Source organism: Dryobates pubescens, chromosome 8 (assembly GCF_014839835.1).
Source record: "Dryobates pubescens isolate bDryPub1 chromosome 8, bDryPub1.pri, whole genome shotgun sequence".
NCBI lineage: Eukaryota > Metazoa > Chordata > Aves > Piciformes > Picidae > Dryobates > Dryobates pubescens.
In genome coordinates this window covers 19,638,493-19,657,964 of record NC_071619.1, presented here as the reverse complement: position 1 = coordinate 19,657,964, position 19,472 = coordinate 19,638,493, and the positions used below count along the sequence as shown (strand labels likewise).

Below are 19,472 nucleotides of genomic sequence, written 5' to 3'. Positions count from 1 at the left end.
TAACTATCCACAGCATATTTCCATTTGTGTGAAGAAGTGGTGCTGGCCAGCAGGGAGGGTGGTTGCAAAGCTTCAAGACAGGTTCCCTGGGCTGTACTCAGGCAAGATGTGAAGCCACTGAGTTACTATCAGGATTATTCTATTCTTAGCATGCCAGCATGTGTTCAGCCCCCACATACCACTATCTAAATATAGTCCCTACTGAGGGACAGATGCTGCCAAGCTGCATCTGACCCCCTCCTTGCTTGCATTCTATTCCCAAAAGCTAGGCTGTATTCACACAAGACACGTCCAATAATCAGCATGTCCTTTTGTCTCCTTAGAGCTTTACTGTAGAGTTGTACTGTACTGTGAAAGCCTGATTTGAGCCCTGGACTTCCCTGGCCTCTCCTAGCACTGGCTTTCCCTTAAATGCTTTTTCTTCATCCTTTCTTCCTCATTTGTTGCCTTCACCCTTTTCCTTTGTTTTTTTTGTTTTCCTCTTCTGCTTCTGCACTTGCCCTCCTATTTCATTCAACATGGTGAGTGATAGGAAGAGGGCAAAGTAATGAAAGAGAATATGCACATGGATGTGTATGTACCGAGGTGCTGCAGATACCCAAACCTCTCTGCCATGAACTTTTTTTTGTCACAGCAGAAGTCCCACCAAAAAGGCAGTGAGATAGACCATCTTGCAAATAACTGTTGTAGTATTTTATAGTTCCAGTTTTCCACACTGATTTGTATTTACAGCAAAATCAATAATGCCCTGAAACTGGGATTCCCTAAACAGGACACTCCTGCTGTGTGAGCCAATGTGAGCCACAGAGGAGTGTGTTCAAGGAGGCACAGAGTGGAAAGTGTAACAGGCAGCTGGTTAAAGGAGGCTCAGAGAATTTGTGGAGTTTGCCCCCTAAAAGGAGAGGTCAGTCCTCACATTATGTGATAGAAGGTTGGAAGGTGTAATCAGCAAGGGCTAGGTCTGGGGCTAGCCCCGCCTACTTATCAGAACGCCTCAGTGCTGACCCTCACTTGAATAAGAAAGCTTTTCAACGATCTGCTACAGGAAAGCAGAGAGGATTCTTTCTGAAAGGCCACTTTTCCCATGTTTTCCCATCTCTTCAGAACAACTGCTGTGTGATACCTTTCAACCTGTCTGCAACCTAAGCAGAAGCTCCCTGTTAGTGACACTTCATGTGGGTCACTTGGTGCCCAGGAGATGGCATCTTTTGGACATGAGGAGCAAACGGCTGAGCCTAAGGGCAGCCTGACCTTCAAAGTGGGCAGCTAGCCTGGCTTTCCGACTGGACAACTACCCTGGCCTGAGCCCTCAAAGGCTCCATGCTGCCCTTGCTGTGAGCCAGTCATGTAGGCTATGGGTTATCATTAAAAGTCTCCACAGAACCGTGCTTGCAGTTATATAAAAACTAGCAGGCTTATGCTGTTCTCTGTCCAGAGGCTTTTCAACCTCCAGCACACTGCACCCTGCTGTCATGGTAGTGGATTGAGTCCTGTCCTTTCTGCACACCATCGTACTTTCTTCCTCCTCTCCCTGCACAATCCTCTTCTGCTTTTAACCCCTTTGCTTTCCTTCCTGACAAATGCAGTGGGTAAGGGTTTGTCAAATTGTTCAAATGAAGCTGTGAATAGTTTGTTTCCCTTTGCTCCTGGGAAGCAGATTCATAAACTTCCAGGGAGCAGTTTATAAAAATGGGGGGAGACTGACAGGAACATTTATGTGGATTTTTTTCAGACTCTGTATGTCTCTTCCTGTGCTGGAAGAGGCCTGATTGTATTTTCCCAAAGTCCCCTCCCAGATTATGGGACTAGTTTGAAGGCTTCTTCAACAGCACTGAAGTAACTATAGCTGTGTGGGCATTCTGCCAGTAGAATCTGAGCATAGACCAAGACAGAGCAGCATCTTAGCTAACTACAAAAGATGAACATTGCCTGCTCACATTGTTCAGCCAGCACGGGGCAGCTGGCATCCCACCAGTTTACTCTGATCTAAAGGTGCCTGAAGCAGCAGCAGGCAGTGTAGTGAGCGCAGCCTGACCCTCCCTGCCTGGGAATTCCAAACACTTGCCTTCGAAGTCCTGCAGTACTGTGGGACCAGCGGATTGCAGGAAGCTTACTGGCTCTGCTCTGAATGGCCACCAGTCCACATCCAGTTGATTTCAATGAACATGGAGGAGTACGATGGGATGTCAGGAATGCTCTGAGCACCTGTTGAAAGCCTTTATCCCCTAATCCCCTCACTCCATAATTGGGAGAGATACTCAGCGTGTTCCTATCCAGTGCTGTGCCCCAAGCACTTGGTCATGGAGCAGCAGTTGGCCTTTTGTGGAATACCAGGAGACCCTCCTTCTAACATCTCTTCAACTTCCTGTCTAATTTAGCTGCTGTGTAGGTAGGCAGGACTGGGAAATGTGTCTGCTATCTCTTCTCAGTTAACAGCTGCACCTTGAGGGAGTGCTGGGAAGCACCATTTATACTGTTACAGCAGAAAAGTGGTTCTTCAGCAGTAGTTCATTACAGACCCACACATTCTCATTCCAGGCTTATATTAACAAGGAAGGAGATAAAGGACTAAAATGACAGAGGCTGATGGATGTGGCAGCTGAGATGAGCCAGTCCTTATTTTAAGCCGGAGAAGCTAGAGAGTGATAAAATGTCAGTGAACATACAAACAACTTGAACATAGCTCTCCTCTTTCCATCTGCTTCCCCAACACCTCTCAGTCCTGTTGACAGGCTGACCTAGGAGGAGCGCCGCTGTTGCCTGCTCAACACGAGTCAGCAGGGCTGAGCCCTTGGCCGTACACACACATGGGTTCAGAGGGTCCTGACAACAGCCAGCCATGACATGGGATCTCCTCAGGGCTCCAGGTTTCTTCTTTCCTGATCTCCTCCTGCCCCTACAGGAACACTGACAGGGCAGCAATCCTCTCACATCCACTTAAATTTTGAGTAGCTGCTATGGGAGTGCAAGTGAAGTGGCAAAATAGCTTGTGCAATTTTACAGCTGAGTCTGGTTGCTTGAGCAGCAAGGCTCTAAGATATGGCAGAAAATGTCTTGCTGCTTTATTACTTCTCTGCAGGGATCTGCCAAAGTTTGTTCACTTCACCCTGTGTTAAACAGCTCTCTTGCTTAACTGCAAGATCTGAAGAAATACTCTAGAAGCACCTGATTTGCCTTGACCCAGTGTTTTTGCACAGCTATTATTTTATGTTCAAAATGAGTGCCTTATGCCAAGCCGTCCTACAAGATCATCCCATTGCTTGCCTGTATGGGAGAGGTCTCCTTGGTTTTGAGCTGAGTGGGCAGTTGGTTTGCAAGGTTCAGTGAGAACTAGGAACTTCAGAGACAGTCTCTGTTCTCAGATATAGCAATGCATATCCTGCACAGCTCCTGTTAAGGCAGAAGATTTGATCCAAGTTTACACTTGTGTAATAGGACACCATATGGCCTGATGCTAATGTCTAGAAATACATTGGCCAAAGCCCTTAAGAGCAGGAAGGCTTGACAGTAGGAAGTGCCTTGGAGCCACCATCTTTTCCCAGTGTAAGCTTCCCTGTGGATGGTACCTGCACAGGCTCTGCATGAGTCTGGGATCATAGCAAGGAAGCATAGTAGGGGTGTATGGAAGGCACACAGCCATGTACAGGGAGAGTCTGGAAAAAGTTCCTGTTCCCTCTCTGAAACACAGACTCCCTAAACAACTTAAGAAGACAGGGAACAAGAGAAGAGTATATAGATGTTCTTGAGGATTTCACCTGCTCTGAAGGACTCTAATTGGTGATCAGATCAGACCTATGCTCAGCAGAGTGACTCCTAGAATTAAGAGGAATACTGAGACCAAAAGGCACACCGAGGACTCACATAAGAAGGCTGGTCCTCCACCCTGGCAAGCACAGTAGGCCTAGGCCTTATTTTATTCTGTCAGGGACAGAGCAATAGAAGGGGCACAGAATGCAAGTAACAGAACCAAATAGCTACTGTTCTTCCCTTCATCTCTATTCTCTCATTCTCTCTCTTCTGCTTTTCCAGATCAGAAAGAGAAGCAAAGCATGCCGTGGAGGCCTGTGGGAAAATGATGTGCTAGTATCTATCAATGGGAAGTCATGTGCTGGCCTCTCCCATGCTACTGCCATGCAGATCATCGATTCTTCCAATGGCATGCTCAACATCCATGTGAAAAGGTAACCTTCTCCCAAGCACTAGTGCTGTGGCAGTGCAAGCAGCAGGGCAGTCATCCAGCTATCCACACCTAGCAGAAAAAAGGCTGGCAGGAAGCCTTCAGTTCGTCTGTAGTTCGGGATGTACTAGGAGGACTTTCCCATGGCTAACACATGGCCATCCAAAAGTTTTGCATTCTCTGGGCTGCTCTCCAGAGTGCCTGGCCCTGGGGCTGAATCATAGAATCAATAAGTTGGAAAAGACCTCAGAGATTATCAAGTCCAACCTATCACCCAACACCTCATGACTAACTAAACCATGGCTTCAATTGCCACATCCAATCCCCTCTTGAACACCTCCAGGGGTGGTGACTCCACCACCTCCCTGGGCAGCACATTCCTATGGCAAACAGCTCTTTCTGTGAGGAACTTTCTCCTCACCTCAAGCCTAAACTTCCCCTGGCACAGCTGGAGGCTGTCTCCTCTTGTTCTGGTGCTGGTTGCCTGGGAGAAGAGACCAACCCCCACCTGTCTACAACCCCCCCTTCAGGTAGTTGTAGAGAGCAATAAGGTCTCCCCTCGACCTCCTCTTCTTCAGACTAAACACCCCTAGCTCCCTTAGCCTCTCCTCATAGTGCCTGACCTAGTCCTCACTGCCACTCAGGCTGGATGGAAATGTTTGTAGTATGAGGGCTATGCTTCAAAGAATGAACAATTTAGGCTCTAAGCAAGCAGATGCCATGGGGCAGTTTATCTTGGTAATTAACAGAGACACCAGTTCATTCTGGGTAAATAACTGTTCTATAGAAATGGATTTGACTGCATATTGGATAATTGAGCCAAGACAAGATTACCTGAATATTACATCAGGACGCCACTGTAGTCTGTTGGGGTGTGAACTGAATTGCACAAACATGTGTAGCTGAACCTGCTTTCAAAGGAAGCAGTAACTCTGGTAGTCACTAGTACAGTGGGATACTGGAGACTGGGCTCAAATTTAAGCAGAAAAAGTGGTCCCAGTAACTTATCCGGTGCCAGCTGTGCTAAGCTAGCTCAGCACCACAGTGCATGCTGGATAAGGCCCAAGCTGTAAATTAATTATATAAAGACAAAGGCCACAAAACTGAGTGAGATCTCAGCTAGTTCACACTAATGTGTGGTCGTTTGAGGCTGTGCCTTTAAGAACAAACACTGCTGGAACACACTGGCTAATGTTTTTGGTACTAGAACCAAAACATTCTGATATTCTAAACGAATTTCATTGGTTGATAAACAAAAATTCAGCTTTAGATTGTGAAGCGGTTGGAAAATTTTTTTTTTTTCCTCAGTTCAGTTCGGTTTGGGAGTTGGGGGAGTTTGGTGTTTCAGCCTGTTCTCCCTGCCTGCTTCTTCTGCGAACTGCTGGACTTGGCCTTCAGATAAGCAAACACTAATCCTGCATGGGCTTTTGAAGCTTGCTAACAACTCTTTTCCTTAGTAACTTGCCTTTCTCTCTCTCTAACCCCTTTTTGGGGAAAAAGGGAGGTAAGGGGGGGAGAGAGGGGGTTCCAAAGAGGGGATCCCTCCCTGAGGGAGGGATTTTTGTTGTGTTATTTGTCTTTGCTGTGTATTTCTGTGTATATATTGTAAATACCTGTATATATTGTGTTATATATAACCTGCTTTCCATATATGCTTGTAAATATATAGCTTTTGCTCTTCGACTGAGTTAGCTGTGGTTTCTTACTCTGTGGAGGAGGGAGAGCTAAGCCCTCTCTCAACCTACCACATAATGCCAAAAGAGAAGTCACCCTCAAGAAATAAGGCCCTGGTGAAGGAGGCTGGGAGATGTGATTTTCTACAGTCCTGAAAAGACAGAACACTGTGGGCGGTGGGGAGGGAGAGCCACTCTGATTGCTGGCATCTGCAAAGCTGGGGCAGAGATGGGCAGTGCTCAGAGAAGGAAAGCCTGAATGTGTGGGATTTTCCCTCTGGCTTTAGGGAAAGCACTGGTGCCTTCTGATGTGCTCACTCTATACCCTAGCTGTGATTAAATGAGATGAGTGAGCCCTGCTCAAGGTGTCCAGAATAGCTCCTGGTCCTTTGCCAAGGCCTTATCTCACCCCATAGGAGCCTATCTGCAGCCAACAGGTGCCTGGGCAAATTCCAATGGTCCAAAATCAGCAGACTTTGAATTAGGAAAATGACAAAGGCAGGCTTCTTGCAGCTCTCTAGGAGCCAACATCCAACGATTTAGAAATAACGTAACCTTCATCTTAGAGTAGAGAACTCATCAAATATTGCTTCCTGGTCACACCTCTATTCCCACTTCAAACCTATGTTCCCATAGAAAATACTAATCAGTCCCATCCAGAAAGGACAGGTAGCTTGATGCCTCTGGAGTATGCAAGGTCATATATGTACTTCTGTGTGTGCAGGATGTGTGTGGGGAGAGAACTTGTGACCTGATGGCGCAGAAAAGAGAAACTGGCTTACAAGCACTAATGCTTTTCAGTTATCTAGTTGAGTGTTTAAAGAAGAGGAAAGACTCTTTTGCTTTGCCCCCCAGTGAGAGTTCATAACAGCAAATATTAAAAAAATAAGCTGTGAGAGAAATTGTGACACTCTTAGCTTCCACAAAGGTTTGCAGTTGACTGTAAAATTTTTCACAGCTCATAATTAAGATTCAAGTCATGAATTCCACAACTTCACAAAAGCAGTCCTGCCTGCCTTGCTTCCCAGTATGCATACTCAGAAGGCAAATACCTTGGGCTTCTTTATAATTCTAACAAGCCCCAGTGATTCCAGTAATGGAAAGAAGTTCCCTTCCCTGTCTGTGTCATCTGGAGTCAAACTGCCATTGAAATCCAGACTCTTGAGGAGACAGAGGACAGGCTGGTTCTTTTCTCATCAGCACAGCCAGTTCTCCCTCCCTTTGGCAGTCAGCAATGGGGCTGAGTGCCCCAGTCTGCCCTGCCCCTACTCTAGTAATTTTTCCAGCTGGCTTACCAGCAAGAAGTTGCTATGTCTACACCAAAGGTGAAAGACAGCATGGATTAGGCTGGCTAGCATGGCTGCAATATGGCTATCAACACCCAGGTACTGGTAGCTAGGTTACAAAGCAGTCCCAACATGAGTAGGCCATACACGAGGGTGAACCCCTACCACAGGATAACCAACCTGCTCCCAGAAACCATTTAGGTCTTTTTCTCTTATGTATTTGCTATTTACTCCCACATAGAAGTCAGGGCAAACTGTGACTGTTTGAGGCTGTGCCTTTAAGGAAGGGGCACTCTGGCTAAATGCTTATAAAATATTCTGTATTCTAAACGAATTTCATTGGCGAATTAAGGGGGAGGTGAGGTCTTAGACCCAGAGCAGCTGGAACTTTCATTTCAGTTTTCCTCCCTTCGCTCTCCCTTTCAGCTGCACTGCTTCTGGGCTTCTGGCCAACTAACAGATAAGAGATACTAACTCCTTAAGAGATACTAACTCCTTGTACCTAGGCCTCCGTCTGCCTTGCTAACTACCCTTTTTTCTAACCCTCTTTGGGGGAGAAGGGAGGTAGGGGGGTGAAGGGGGCACAGGGGGAAGCCCCCTCTGTTGGGGGTCTGGTTTCTGATTGTGTTTATTTGCTGTATATTTCTGTATATATTGTAAATACCTATATATATTGTGTTATATATAACCTGCTTTCCATATATGCTTGTAAATATAGTCTACTTTCTCCGACTGAGTTTAGCTGTGGTTACTTACTCTGTGGGGGAGAGCGAGCTAGGCCCTCTCTCAACCTACCACAGCAAACAAACAGCACCAACTTTATTTGGAGCCCAGTCTGAATAAAGCAGTTTGGGGGTGCAGTCCCAGCTGCAAGAGCAGCTGGAGTGTGGTGGGGTAGCTGAGGCATCCAGCCTCCTCTGGCAAGTGACTGTCCTGAGGAATGTTTGCTGTTGAAGCATTCACCTCTGCAGGAGAAATGCCTGGGGAGTTGATTAAGCTATCTGGGTACACTTTCATGCTCTCAGGACATTCTGATTTGCAAGTGTTTAACACCTGGTTTTCAGTCCTGAAGCAGAAAATCAGGATGAAAGCATGTAGCTGATGTCAGACATGAGTCTGCTCTTGGTGTCTGCACTTCAGGTGCCCAGGACAGACACCTGAAACAGTGGCTTCTCTCACATGTCAGGGTTTCTTTTCAGCTCAGCCCCAACAATTAGACCTCACTCACCACTTTCCTTCTCTCCACAGGATAGTTGGTGGGGCCCAGACTGGCCCATGGCTTGAGCGATCCCCTTCTCCAGGGCAGCGAGTGCTCTCCCCACCATCCCCACTCAGCCCGGCAGCACAGCTACTCAGCTCTCAACCAGCAGGAGCCTCATCCACTGCACAGCCCTCACAGCCACGAAGGTCACAGAGGCACTTGGAGAGCCTCACCTCCCCACCAGACAGTGAAGCCTACTATGGAGAGACAGACAGTGATGCTGACAACGTGGCCCAAGAGAAGCACCGCCGGGCTCGCAAGAAAAGCCCACGCTCCCCGCCTGACAGCATCAACAGCAAGGCGGATGTGCCTCAGGATGAGGTGTCCCTGTCCGAACAGAGTGGCTATGAGAGCATGCCAGAGGCTGCTGCGCAGGGAGCCAAGGTGGCTAGCTCTGGTGGGGTGGCCAAGAGGGAGATTGTCTGCCTGCCTGGCAGCCGCACAGACACTCCGTTCTCTGAGAATGAGGGACAGCTGCAGCCACCATCAACAGAGGGACGGGAGCCTTCTCCAGAAGCGATGCTACTGCCCCATGCCACCAAGGCTATCTCAGCAGAACGCCATCTCATCCCCATGGTGGGGCCAGTGGAGCACCCAATTGATGAAGACCTAACCACTTCATACACAGAGAAAGCCAAGCAGGCCAGTAAGTCCTCTGCACTCTGCCACTCACCCATGACCCTTCCTATGCTGGATCTCCTTCCAAATGTCGAGTTAGCTCCTCTAGCTTGGGAAGAAGCAGTCAAGTCAGATCTGCAGGGACTGGGGCCTCCTCTTGCAGCTTTGTCACTGGCATCTGCCTCACCTAAGATGAAACAGATGAGGGAAAAGGTCTGAAACCTAGGAGTCACACTCAGCTGTGCTCTAGCACATATGCTGAAAACAGTGGAAGTCATAGAATCATAGAATGGTTTGGCTGGAAGGGACATTGAAGATCATCTAATTCTATTCCCTCTGCCACAGGCAGGGACACCTTCTGCTAGACTAGGGTGCTCAAACCTGGCCTTGAACACTTCCAGGGAGGGGACATCCACAACTTCTCAGGGCAACCTGTTCCAGTTTCTCACCACCCTCGCAGTAAGGAATTTGTCATTGGTTGTTTCAACACTGATTTCTTCGACACTGTGGGCTGAGGACTCAGGGAAAATGACAATGTTAGGAAGGAAGTTAAGGGTTCGGTTTCCCAGGCCTAGCCTTTCAGACATCTTACAACAGCTCAGTTTGCACATTAGCTATCTGTGTCCAAACACTGTGTGCTTATTCCAAGGACCTCCTGAGGAGTCCCCTGTTCAGTTCAGCCCTCCATGGGCACACAGGAATGTAATATTGCACACAACTAAGTACTAAGTAGACATAATTTTCAGTCAGCATAGAGTGTTGTCACTAGCTCATTTAATTCTCTCACCCTGTCAGGCTCAGGATGGGAATTGCCTACATCAATTTTCAGAGGATGCTTTCTGTGTGGGCACTTACTCCAGCAAGGGTGTCCATGTCTGGCAGCAGCTGGTGAGCTGTGGTAGAATTCATGGGTTTTAAATATTGTCAGTGGAGAGCTGCCAGCCTGGACAGGAACAATCCTTGTAGTAGGATCTTTACTAGTCAAGACCTTTCCAAATGGAACAAAATACTGAAAAAAAAAATACTACAATACATGGATGAAGGACCTCAAGTGAACTTAATTGTGAGTATCTTTCCTGGTGTCTTACACATGAAGTATTTCAAACCCAAACATGAAGGCAGAACAAGATGATGCCTGATTTCACAGTTGCAATCTAACCAATAATATTAAAAATGAGGCAATCAAAAACTTTTATTTCATGTGAGTACCCTGGTGTGCAGCACAATTTGCTAATTTACACTTCTCTGAGCCTAGCAATAAAGCAGGTTTTTAAGGTGGTTTAGCTAGGGCACAGAATGGGCAATGGAATTACTGAAAGGTTACTAAATGGAATCAGAAATAAAGCTCACAAATTTTAACTTCTGATTCTCTGCTCCAAATGCTAGACCTTTTCCCCCAAGACAGATTATATTGCAAGGCAATTGTTAAGCCTATCTTTCCCTTGGGCTAAACATTCCTTTATCTATTCTGCCCAAGGGAACCTATAGAGGCGAGTTTCAAATCTAGGCTGCTTCTGTCAGGCAGGGCACTGTCTTAATATTTTGCTCTGTATTGAGAGGACAGACTCATCTGGGTCCCTTATGTCTGGGTCTGCTGGGCAATACAACTGACCTGGTGCCTTGTACTATTTCTTTCTAGTCTTTAGCACTCCCTTTCCTTAATCCAGCAAAGAAAGTAGCAATTTCAGCCTCCCTGAAGATAAAGCTATTTTTTCCCCCTTTGAATAATGTACAAGCATGAGGTGAATGTTGAGAAAGGCATGTTCAGCTGCTCCCTGCCACCTGATAGTCCTAGCTGTGGATGAGCAATTGCTACTTATTTTCACGGAGAGTGTCAGTACAGAAGGCTCACAGGAAAGCCATGCATTTAATGCAGAGCATTTATGAAGGCAAAATAATATCACATGGCAGAAGATGATGCAACTCTATTGACAGCTAGAGGTTGGGTTCCCAGAAGCACTGCAGACTGAAATAATATTTTATTCTCCAATTACCTATCCACTGCTCACCCTACTTCTGGTTTATGTTTGGCCATGGGTGTCCTCATGTAAGAGTTACTCTGACATGGATGGCAACTCATATAGCCAGATTGGCCTTTTCTTGAGTTAGGATGTGAAGGTAAAAATCTAGGTCCTGATCATGCTGAAGTACAGCAGCCAGTAAACCAAAAGTCATGATCAGCACCCAATATCTCTGTGAAAGACAGAAGCAAGGAAGGAAGAGGTTTGGAAGATGTTCATTATGTTGTAAACAGAGTTAAGGAGCACCTACACCTGAAATAGACACAGGAGGATGTAGGACTGCTGATCTGCATTGGCTTCATGAGGAGGCTGCCTGCAGCAAAGTTATCAGCATGAGAGGCATGTGGTACAACATCTCTTGCCAGAAAGATGTAGCCTTAGCAAGGATGTTTTGGCTTGCATCAGTTCAACTCCTACCGATGCTCCTGGCTTCTACTGAGCCAACAGATTCTAAACCTCTGTTTCTCCGCCTTTCCTTAGCAATGCCCACAGCACACTAGCTGTTTACATATGGATCTGAGGCTCATGTATTCCAACCAGAGAATTGCTTACAGCAGACCAGAGCAGACTTTCTTTTCCTGAAAGAACTCTCTTCTCTTTATTTTATCTTGCAAGTGGCATACTTGCGCCTGTAAAGCAGAGGTAGTTTTTCCATTCCATCAGCTCATATTGTCTCCACACTCATGCAAGAGAGACAACGGAATATGTTGCAACATGTACTGTTCCCGTTTAGCAGGTCTCGTAGGAGAGTGTCCTCTCCTAATGGCTTCAATGTGGGCCCACTGAGGGGAAGAACAGAATTTAATCTCCCTCCTGTCTAGATTTTCAAGCAATTTTACAAATGATTTCTTGGTTTCCTTGGGCATTTTCTCCAGGGCTGATATGTGAGCCTGTTTTGCTCAGTGGGGCAAGAGAATAGCCAGCAAATAGGGACTGTGCTGTATTTTAAATGAACACAAGAGCATTTATACTTGTGACTCGCTAATATTTTGCTTTGTTTCCTTCCCACTGAAAAGGTAACTTGCTCTCTTTAAAGGAGTGATTAATCCCTGGAAAAACTGGGGATCTTTAGGGCCTCAGTTCATCATCACTGTAAAGGGCCAAGGCACATCCCTTCCTGAGATATTTCTGGCCTGCTTGGACAGTGCAGAAAGACAGGAAGACATAACAAGACAGAAAATACAAATACAAAATTGGAGTGACTGTCAGGACGTTAATCGAAAGCAGGAGCTTGTGGCAGGGACATACTATAGTTGTCACAAGAAGTTGGTAGTGAGGCTCTTTGGTTCCCTATGGTTCTCCTCTCAACCCAGCCTCTGGCTACATCTGTATCCAGGTCTGCCTCTCCTCAGCCACCTGTGCTTTCTAAGGTGCACTGTATTTTCACCCCTGTCCTAAATCTCCTCCCAGGGACAATGGCTTTTTCACAACTGGAAATAGCAATTGCTCACAGATACCAGGACAGCAGTCTAGTCCTAAATTGCAATCACACTGTAGGAATTTGTGTCAGTGCAAGAAGTGCTTTAAAATATCTCAATTTAAACTTATCCACTAGACTATTTTTAGTTCCTAGGACTCAAGAGGCTCTCCATGTATGGTAGGGGAAGGGAAAGAAAAATGGGTGGGGAAATTTCCTCCTCTGCTTTATATGGACCACACCACATTCCATATCAGAAAAGGAAATCCTAGTTGTTTATAGCGGATGTACAGCAGCATCACTTGACAAGATAGGATGCTTATAAATAAGTGGCCTGTTCATCAGAGGGTAATACAGATTACTGCTTCTAAGGGTGACTGTAGTCACGTTTCTCTGCAGACGGGGTGAGTGCAGCAAGCCATCTATTACTGTTGGTAAGGCCAAAAGAGCCATGAGCAAGATAAAGTACCTGAATGGCAGTTTGAACTTGCTGCACCACATTTTTTACTTGGCCTTCAGCTTTGACAGTTGCGACTAATGATCACAGTTGCTGGGTTTGCAATTCACTGCAGTCTAGAAGACTAAAAGGTATAGGATAGTAGTCGATTGTCCCCATCCTACCCACTTTAAAGTAGACTAGGAAAGCATTCTACACAGACTAGGAGATTAAAATTAATTGCCTGAACTACTGGTCTTACAGGAAGACTGTTCCTAGCAGTATGAAGCAATGCTGAATAACCTTGCAACTCAGTGAGCAGCCGATCACTAGGAAAACAGGGACAACAGGCTCCATGGTTGAATTGTGGATGGAGAGTCTTGATCTCACTTTAGCATGCATTAAACAGGAAATTGCCTCCACTTGGGAAATCAACCAGTGTATACAAGTCTAGTCATATGCCTTTGCTTAAGAATATCCCACTTAATAACACTCAGTTTTGAACTCTCTGTAGCTTGGAAGGCATTTACTAAAGAAGACCACAGTGAGATAAACACTGTGCATCCAGAGTCTTGCTCCTCTGGTGTGAAGCTCAAGTATGGCATTTGAGCTTATGCTTTCAGTTTGTTCTTCTATCAAAAGCACGGAGGCGATATTTTCAGGCTGATGTATTAGTTGTTAGGGCAAAAGACAGAGATTATAAGATTGTGTTGTCTGTCTTGGCCAGTGTGGGTGAGTTTTCCCTTCTTTCTTGACCCATTTCAGAAATCGTCACAAGTAATCTGCTGTCTTCCTCAAGCACTTTTACTTCCAGCATTGTTCCTTCAGGCATCACTCTTGTCCAATATTTCAGTGCAGGTGCTGTGGGTTTCAGTACTGGAAGTACAGCTGACAGAGCTCTGCTCTTCTTCACATTTGTACCTCACTGCTATCCTACTGCCCCAGAGCTTGACAGAGACATGGATTTGGCAGAACATGTGTTAGCTGTATATAGTATTCTCTGGGATCTTAGTATTTGAAGCTGTTTGGAGGAAAGCTGTATGGAATCCCCGAAATGAAAAAATAAATACTTTCTTTTGTCCTAGTATTCCCATCACATAGGATACCATTTTGAGATCTTTTTAAAACAGTTACTCAAACATAATAACTCTTTGTTATTACTGTCAGTGCAGGAACTATGACTTTGGGCCACAGTTCTTCAGCCACGATCAACGGCCATTCATCATCCTGGTGCAATTCTCTTCTGAGCTCAGGCTTTCATGGTCCTTGCAGGGCTCAGCTAATGCTTTTTCAGAATATACTGCCACACATGTTAAGTTAACACAGTCTGTCCTTGCACATGTACTTCTGGCATGATTTAGCATGTGTAAAGCTTACGGGGAACAATAGGATTAAGCCAAAGTTCTGCCAATAATTCAGATCTCAAGGTGATTAGAGCAATAACCACATTGAAACAACTACACATATCATAGAATCAATCACAGAATCATAGATTCACAGAATGGTTGAGGTTAGAAGGGATCTTAAAGATCATCTAGTTCCTCCCTCCTTGCTGTGAACAGGGACACCTTCCACTAGTTCAGGTTGCTCAAGGCTCCATCCAAACTGGCCTTGAACACTTCCAGGGAGGGAACATCCACAACTTCCCCAGACAACCTGTTCCAGTATCTCACCACCCTCACTGTAATTAATTTCTTCACAACATCCAGTCTAAATGTATCTTATTCCATCTTAAAGACATTACCCCTGTCCCTATACTACAAGCCCTTCTAAAAAGTCCCTTCCTGGTGTTCTTGTACGCCTCCTTCAGGCCTACGAAAGTGATAGCGATGGGAGAGGGAGAGACATAAAAGGTCTTTGACAAGGGGTAACTAAACAGTCATTGCTCAACTGAGTAAGAAAGTTACAGCTACAAAGGAGAAAACTGTCAAACTGACAACTGTTCTTCACTTTCACTTAAATCCATTGTAAGAAAGGAGATCAGTTTGTTGTGAAATCTGTGAAGGTTCACAGTCATCAGTGTATCTATTGCTTGTGTTAACCAAGAACTCAACTCCTTGTATAAAAGAAATAGGAGAAGGAACAGGGACAAGTAGATCCAGCATATCCTACTACACTTACTATACCAAAAGGCTGAATCTTATTCTCTGTAGAGATGAAAGGTAAGGAATTAGCAAAAATTGTATCAGAATGGTTCTCAGGCCTTGATAAATTCCCTGGAATAATAGGAAGGGTCTCAGGGGAAGAGACCAAGAACAGCACCCTTCTTACAGACACAGGCTCAGGAGAATGAAGTAGTTCTTTTGAGCACACTTTGGAAAACCAACATAGGCTAATAAAAACTAGAGAAAGAGATACTGTGTGACCTATTTGGTAAGATAAGACTTTGTGGCTAGAGAAGCAAGGTGGACACAAGCTTCTGCAAGATATCTGATAGTGTTCCACATGACTTTTTCAACGAGAGAAATATGGATGAGAGGGGACTACTGTAAGGTGACTGCACAATTGGCTAAGAATAGAGCAGAAAACATAACTATTAATGGCTCATGATATCAGATTAGCTAACTGGCTAAGTTGGTAGTAGTGTTTCACTGGGCTTCTGAATTTAACAGGACTACCTCTATATTTTCACCCACAGAACTTTAAATGCTAACATATGTCAATCAAATGTCCTCTCCACCTCAATGGTACATGACTGGTGGGACAGATTATTAAAAATCCCAACCCTCCTCCCTTCTGTCAGTGGATCTTGTTCTCTGGCAGAATCTAGACTTAACAAGCAGTATCTGCTCTGGGGGACCCTACAGCCCCCACATTGCTACTCTTTAGAAGTGGGACCTGTCTGGGACACCTTGCAGCTTTTCTCTGTTTTTTCTTCTCGCAGAAATCCAGGTATGTTGGGGACATGGGCAAGGGAGTGGGTTACCTGGATTGAGGAGCTCAAAAGTGTTCCTAGGTACATGACTGCTGTCATCCTGTCTGCTTTTTCAACTGCAAATCCCTGATAGCTTTTTGCATATTTTGGTGTGTGGGGTTTTTATGATTTTTTTTTTTTAATTTCTCTTGAATGTGTTGTACCCAGGAAGCAGTAACAGGAAATAGCAATAACACCATTTTCAATGTGTGACCTGAGGATTCAGCAGAGACTGCTGTGTGTTAATCTGCAGATGACATAAGGTATGGCAGGTATAGAGTTGTCTCATGAAAGGACGGATTTTTAAATGTAGTAGGAGCATGACTGATTGCAGAAAAGGACTAAAATCAAGTTAATAACATGAGTATATGGCAAGTGCTACCATATGGTGAGCATATGTTTGTCTGTATTGCTAGAGAGTAGATCCTGGAAACATTAAAGGACAAAGAGAAGATGAATCAGTGGTGTCCTGCTGTCAGTCATGAAGCAAGTTTGTGAGCAGCAAAACTGACAGATCTTGGTGTCATTTTAATTTATGTCTTGTATTTGATAGCTCATTCACTTATTTCTAGTAAAATGCAAATCTGCCTGATGCCTCTCACATTCAGTACGAAAACTCATAATCTCTCAGTGGTGTGTGTTTTCCAGGTTTTGGTGCTTAATTAAGACTGCACTCAAGCATCCTGAATCCTATGTTGAAGTCTGTTCAGCTAATTACTTGCACGCAAACTTGCAGTAGCACTGCATCTTTGTGACTTCAGACTCTTGAAATTAGCAAATGGGCTCAAAAGCCTTTAGCATGAAACAAGTAAGATTGAAAGACATGCATCAGGATTGCATAAACCTTTCTCACGAAATCAGGCTAAAACTGCAAAAGACATTCCCTGGTGCATTCAACAGGAGCTGGCTGTCCTGGCAAAAGAAAGCTCCTGCAACTTTGGCAGATGTGTCACAGAAGGCTGTGTAGGGAATATCCGGGGGTCGAGTGCGAGGTGTCAGAACAGGAAAGCTGGCCATGTGTGCTACCTTTTGTACTGAGGACACATTTCCATCCATCTCAGGAAGAAAGGCCTACTCTCACTCAGCTGAGGGAGAATTTTTTGAGTGAATAAGCTATTCAAGTCTCCAGCAGGATACCATGAGTCTAATACACTGCAGCCACAAACACAAATGCCTCAACACCTCCACTGCCTATCAGAGCCCCTCAGTAGCAGTGTGGGAGTCATGGAATAGCTAAGAATGGTAAAAAGTCTACAAAATTACTGGGCTGTGACTAACCTGCAGAGAAGCTTGAATTATTTTTTTTCTAAAACCAGGACATTACAATGGGGCAGTGTCTCACTGTGATCTCTTTAAATCACTAGCCATTTAAGAAGAAATACTGGGTTTGACAAGTATTTAACTATGTATTTAACCTCAGATACACACCTAAGTGTTGCAGACTTGAGCAGGACCGAAGCATTTGCCTGCAGCATCTTAAATGACAGCTGAAGCCTTATCTATATTTTGCATTATGCATAGATTATGTGGTGGAAGAGTAAAATATCCAAGAAGGAGAAGAACTTTTTATTTCCTGATTTTTAACACTTCTTTTAACTAAAATAATATATACTCCTCTGATTCACTGTTAGTAGTTCAAACATTGGTTGAAGCCTGAGAGGTTGAAACTTTCAACAGGGAAATACTTAGAAGGCCAATATAACCTATCCAATTCTTACTTTGAAATGACTCCAGGTATTAAAAGCATGAGATGTCTTTGCCCTCTGATGACTTACTGAGATATTTGCAACATTAGCCATGGAAAATGACCTTGTCTAACATAAATAGCTGGAAGAACAAAATTCTAGTTGATCCCATATGAAAAGAATCACAGACTATGTACTATTTTGTCTCTGAGGAACAGGCTTTTTATCTCTGAAACCTGCAGCATGCTTATTTTCTTTGGTTAACAGTTTTTCTAGTATTTGATCTTTGGTAATGAAATTTACCATGTTTGTTTCCTAGTGAACATGAACAGGTTCTATCATTCTGCAAGCCTGCTTGTTCTGTAGTTTTCCTGGGCATACATTAAAATGCATTATTTTAATAGAGTCTGATCTTGAAAAAAAATACACTTTTTACACTTCTCTTTACTGTAATTTGCAATGTAATTAATTTCACTTCAGTGAAATTTAGTTAAGTATATGGAAAAAAATCTTTGTAGGCTTTGCTTAATAGATTTTTTTCCTTTTGGTGGATTATTCCAACAGAATTTAATAGGGACAAGAACTAAATGCTTTAAAAGTGAACAACATTTTTTACTATAGAAATTATCAACCACACAAACAGAGTTTTTTTAGTTTTATAACCTCTCCACTTACTCTTTTACCTGTTCCATTTCAATGTTCATAACAGATACTGTAGAGCTATACTTTCAATTCCAAATGCATATTGTATATATCATATTCTACAAGGTTTTCCCAATATGCCTATCTATCCCTGTACGTGTAAACATTCATTAGAATGTTTACATTCATTAGAATTCATTAGTGGCTGAACCACTTCTATTGCTATTGATGTAGAAGCTTCTGTATGAGTGATGGTAGGCCTCTGTTGCCTGTGGAAGTTGTCTTCTTGGCATGAAGTAATGGTTAATGGATTTCAGGAGGCATGGTCAGAACTTTGATTTTCTAAACTAACACTGGAGATGGTGTGGGTTACACTGTTGCTAATGTTGGGACCACTGGGAGGGAGAATCATAGGATAGTGTCCCTTGGCCAGGGCTCTGGGATCCTCTCACAGGAGCTAAAAAGGCAGTAAAATGAGACCTAGCTAAAGTGTGAGGAGGCTGATCAGGCCACAACTGCAGAGATCTGTAGACTCCTAGCACTCTCTCTTCCCTTCCTCCCTGTCCACTCCAGTCCTCACTATCAACATCACATCTTTCAATACCTCTCAGTCTCCAGTGCTGGAGCTCTGAATGGTGTTGCCAAAGCATCACTCTTTGGCCCCCGAATGCTCTGTCATCCTCCCTTGGCGCAGCCACACTCTTTAGTGGTGGAGGTAACAGTGTCTGCCATTTTAATTCAACTAAACAATTTCACTGCAGGCACCCAGGATCCTAATGGTGCTCTGTTAAATATTTCTCAGTCCAGGTACACAACAGAAATGTGTGTCATGGACTGCTTCTCCTCATACATGGAGGGAAATTGATATACATAGGAAGAGAAAGCACCTCTCTCTCTTTTCTTCCTTATGTTTACCTGTCACTGGGTTTCAGACAAGGAAAGGTGTCTTCCTCTTGGGTGGGTTTCTCTACCCAAAACCGGGTATGTTGGACTATGTTAGACTCATCTCTTTGAAGGGCTCTTTAGCACAAAAATGATGGACTTTGAGGCATTGGAAACACTACCTTCAAGCTTGCACCACAGAAGTGAGAGTATAGAGTATATTTTCTTATTTTAAACTAAGAAAAGAGGAGTTTCTTCTCAGAGGGAGTAGAGGGTGTGAGAAAGAAGGAGGGTGCTTAAACGGCAGGTGACAATGTCCTTCACACTGCTCAGTGATGAAGCTCAGAAGACAGAAATAGACAAAGTGACCTCATGGCTTTGAGCAGCAATGCCTATGAGACAAAAGACAGGCTTTAAAAGGCTTGTGGAGCTGATAGCAAAGGGCTTGGACACCTCACAG

The 19,472-nt window shown here is 44.5% G+C and overlaps 1 protein-coding gene across 1 annotated transcript in view; it reads left to right on the top strand.

The window, feature by feature from the left end:
- Positions 1–19,472, top strand: part of SYNPO2L (synaptopodin 2 like) — a 35,088-nt gene that overhangs the window by 9,852 nt on the left and 5,764 nt on the right. The window contains exons 2-3 of the mRNA XM_009897656.2: positions 4,030–4,181; positions 8,385–9,043. Coding sequence (XP_009895958.1) covers positions 4,030–4,181; positions 8,385–9,043 — 811 coding nt within the window. The remainder of the gene's footprint in view (positions 1–4,029; positions 4,182–8,384; positions 9,044–19,472) is intronic.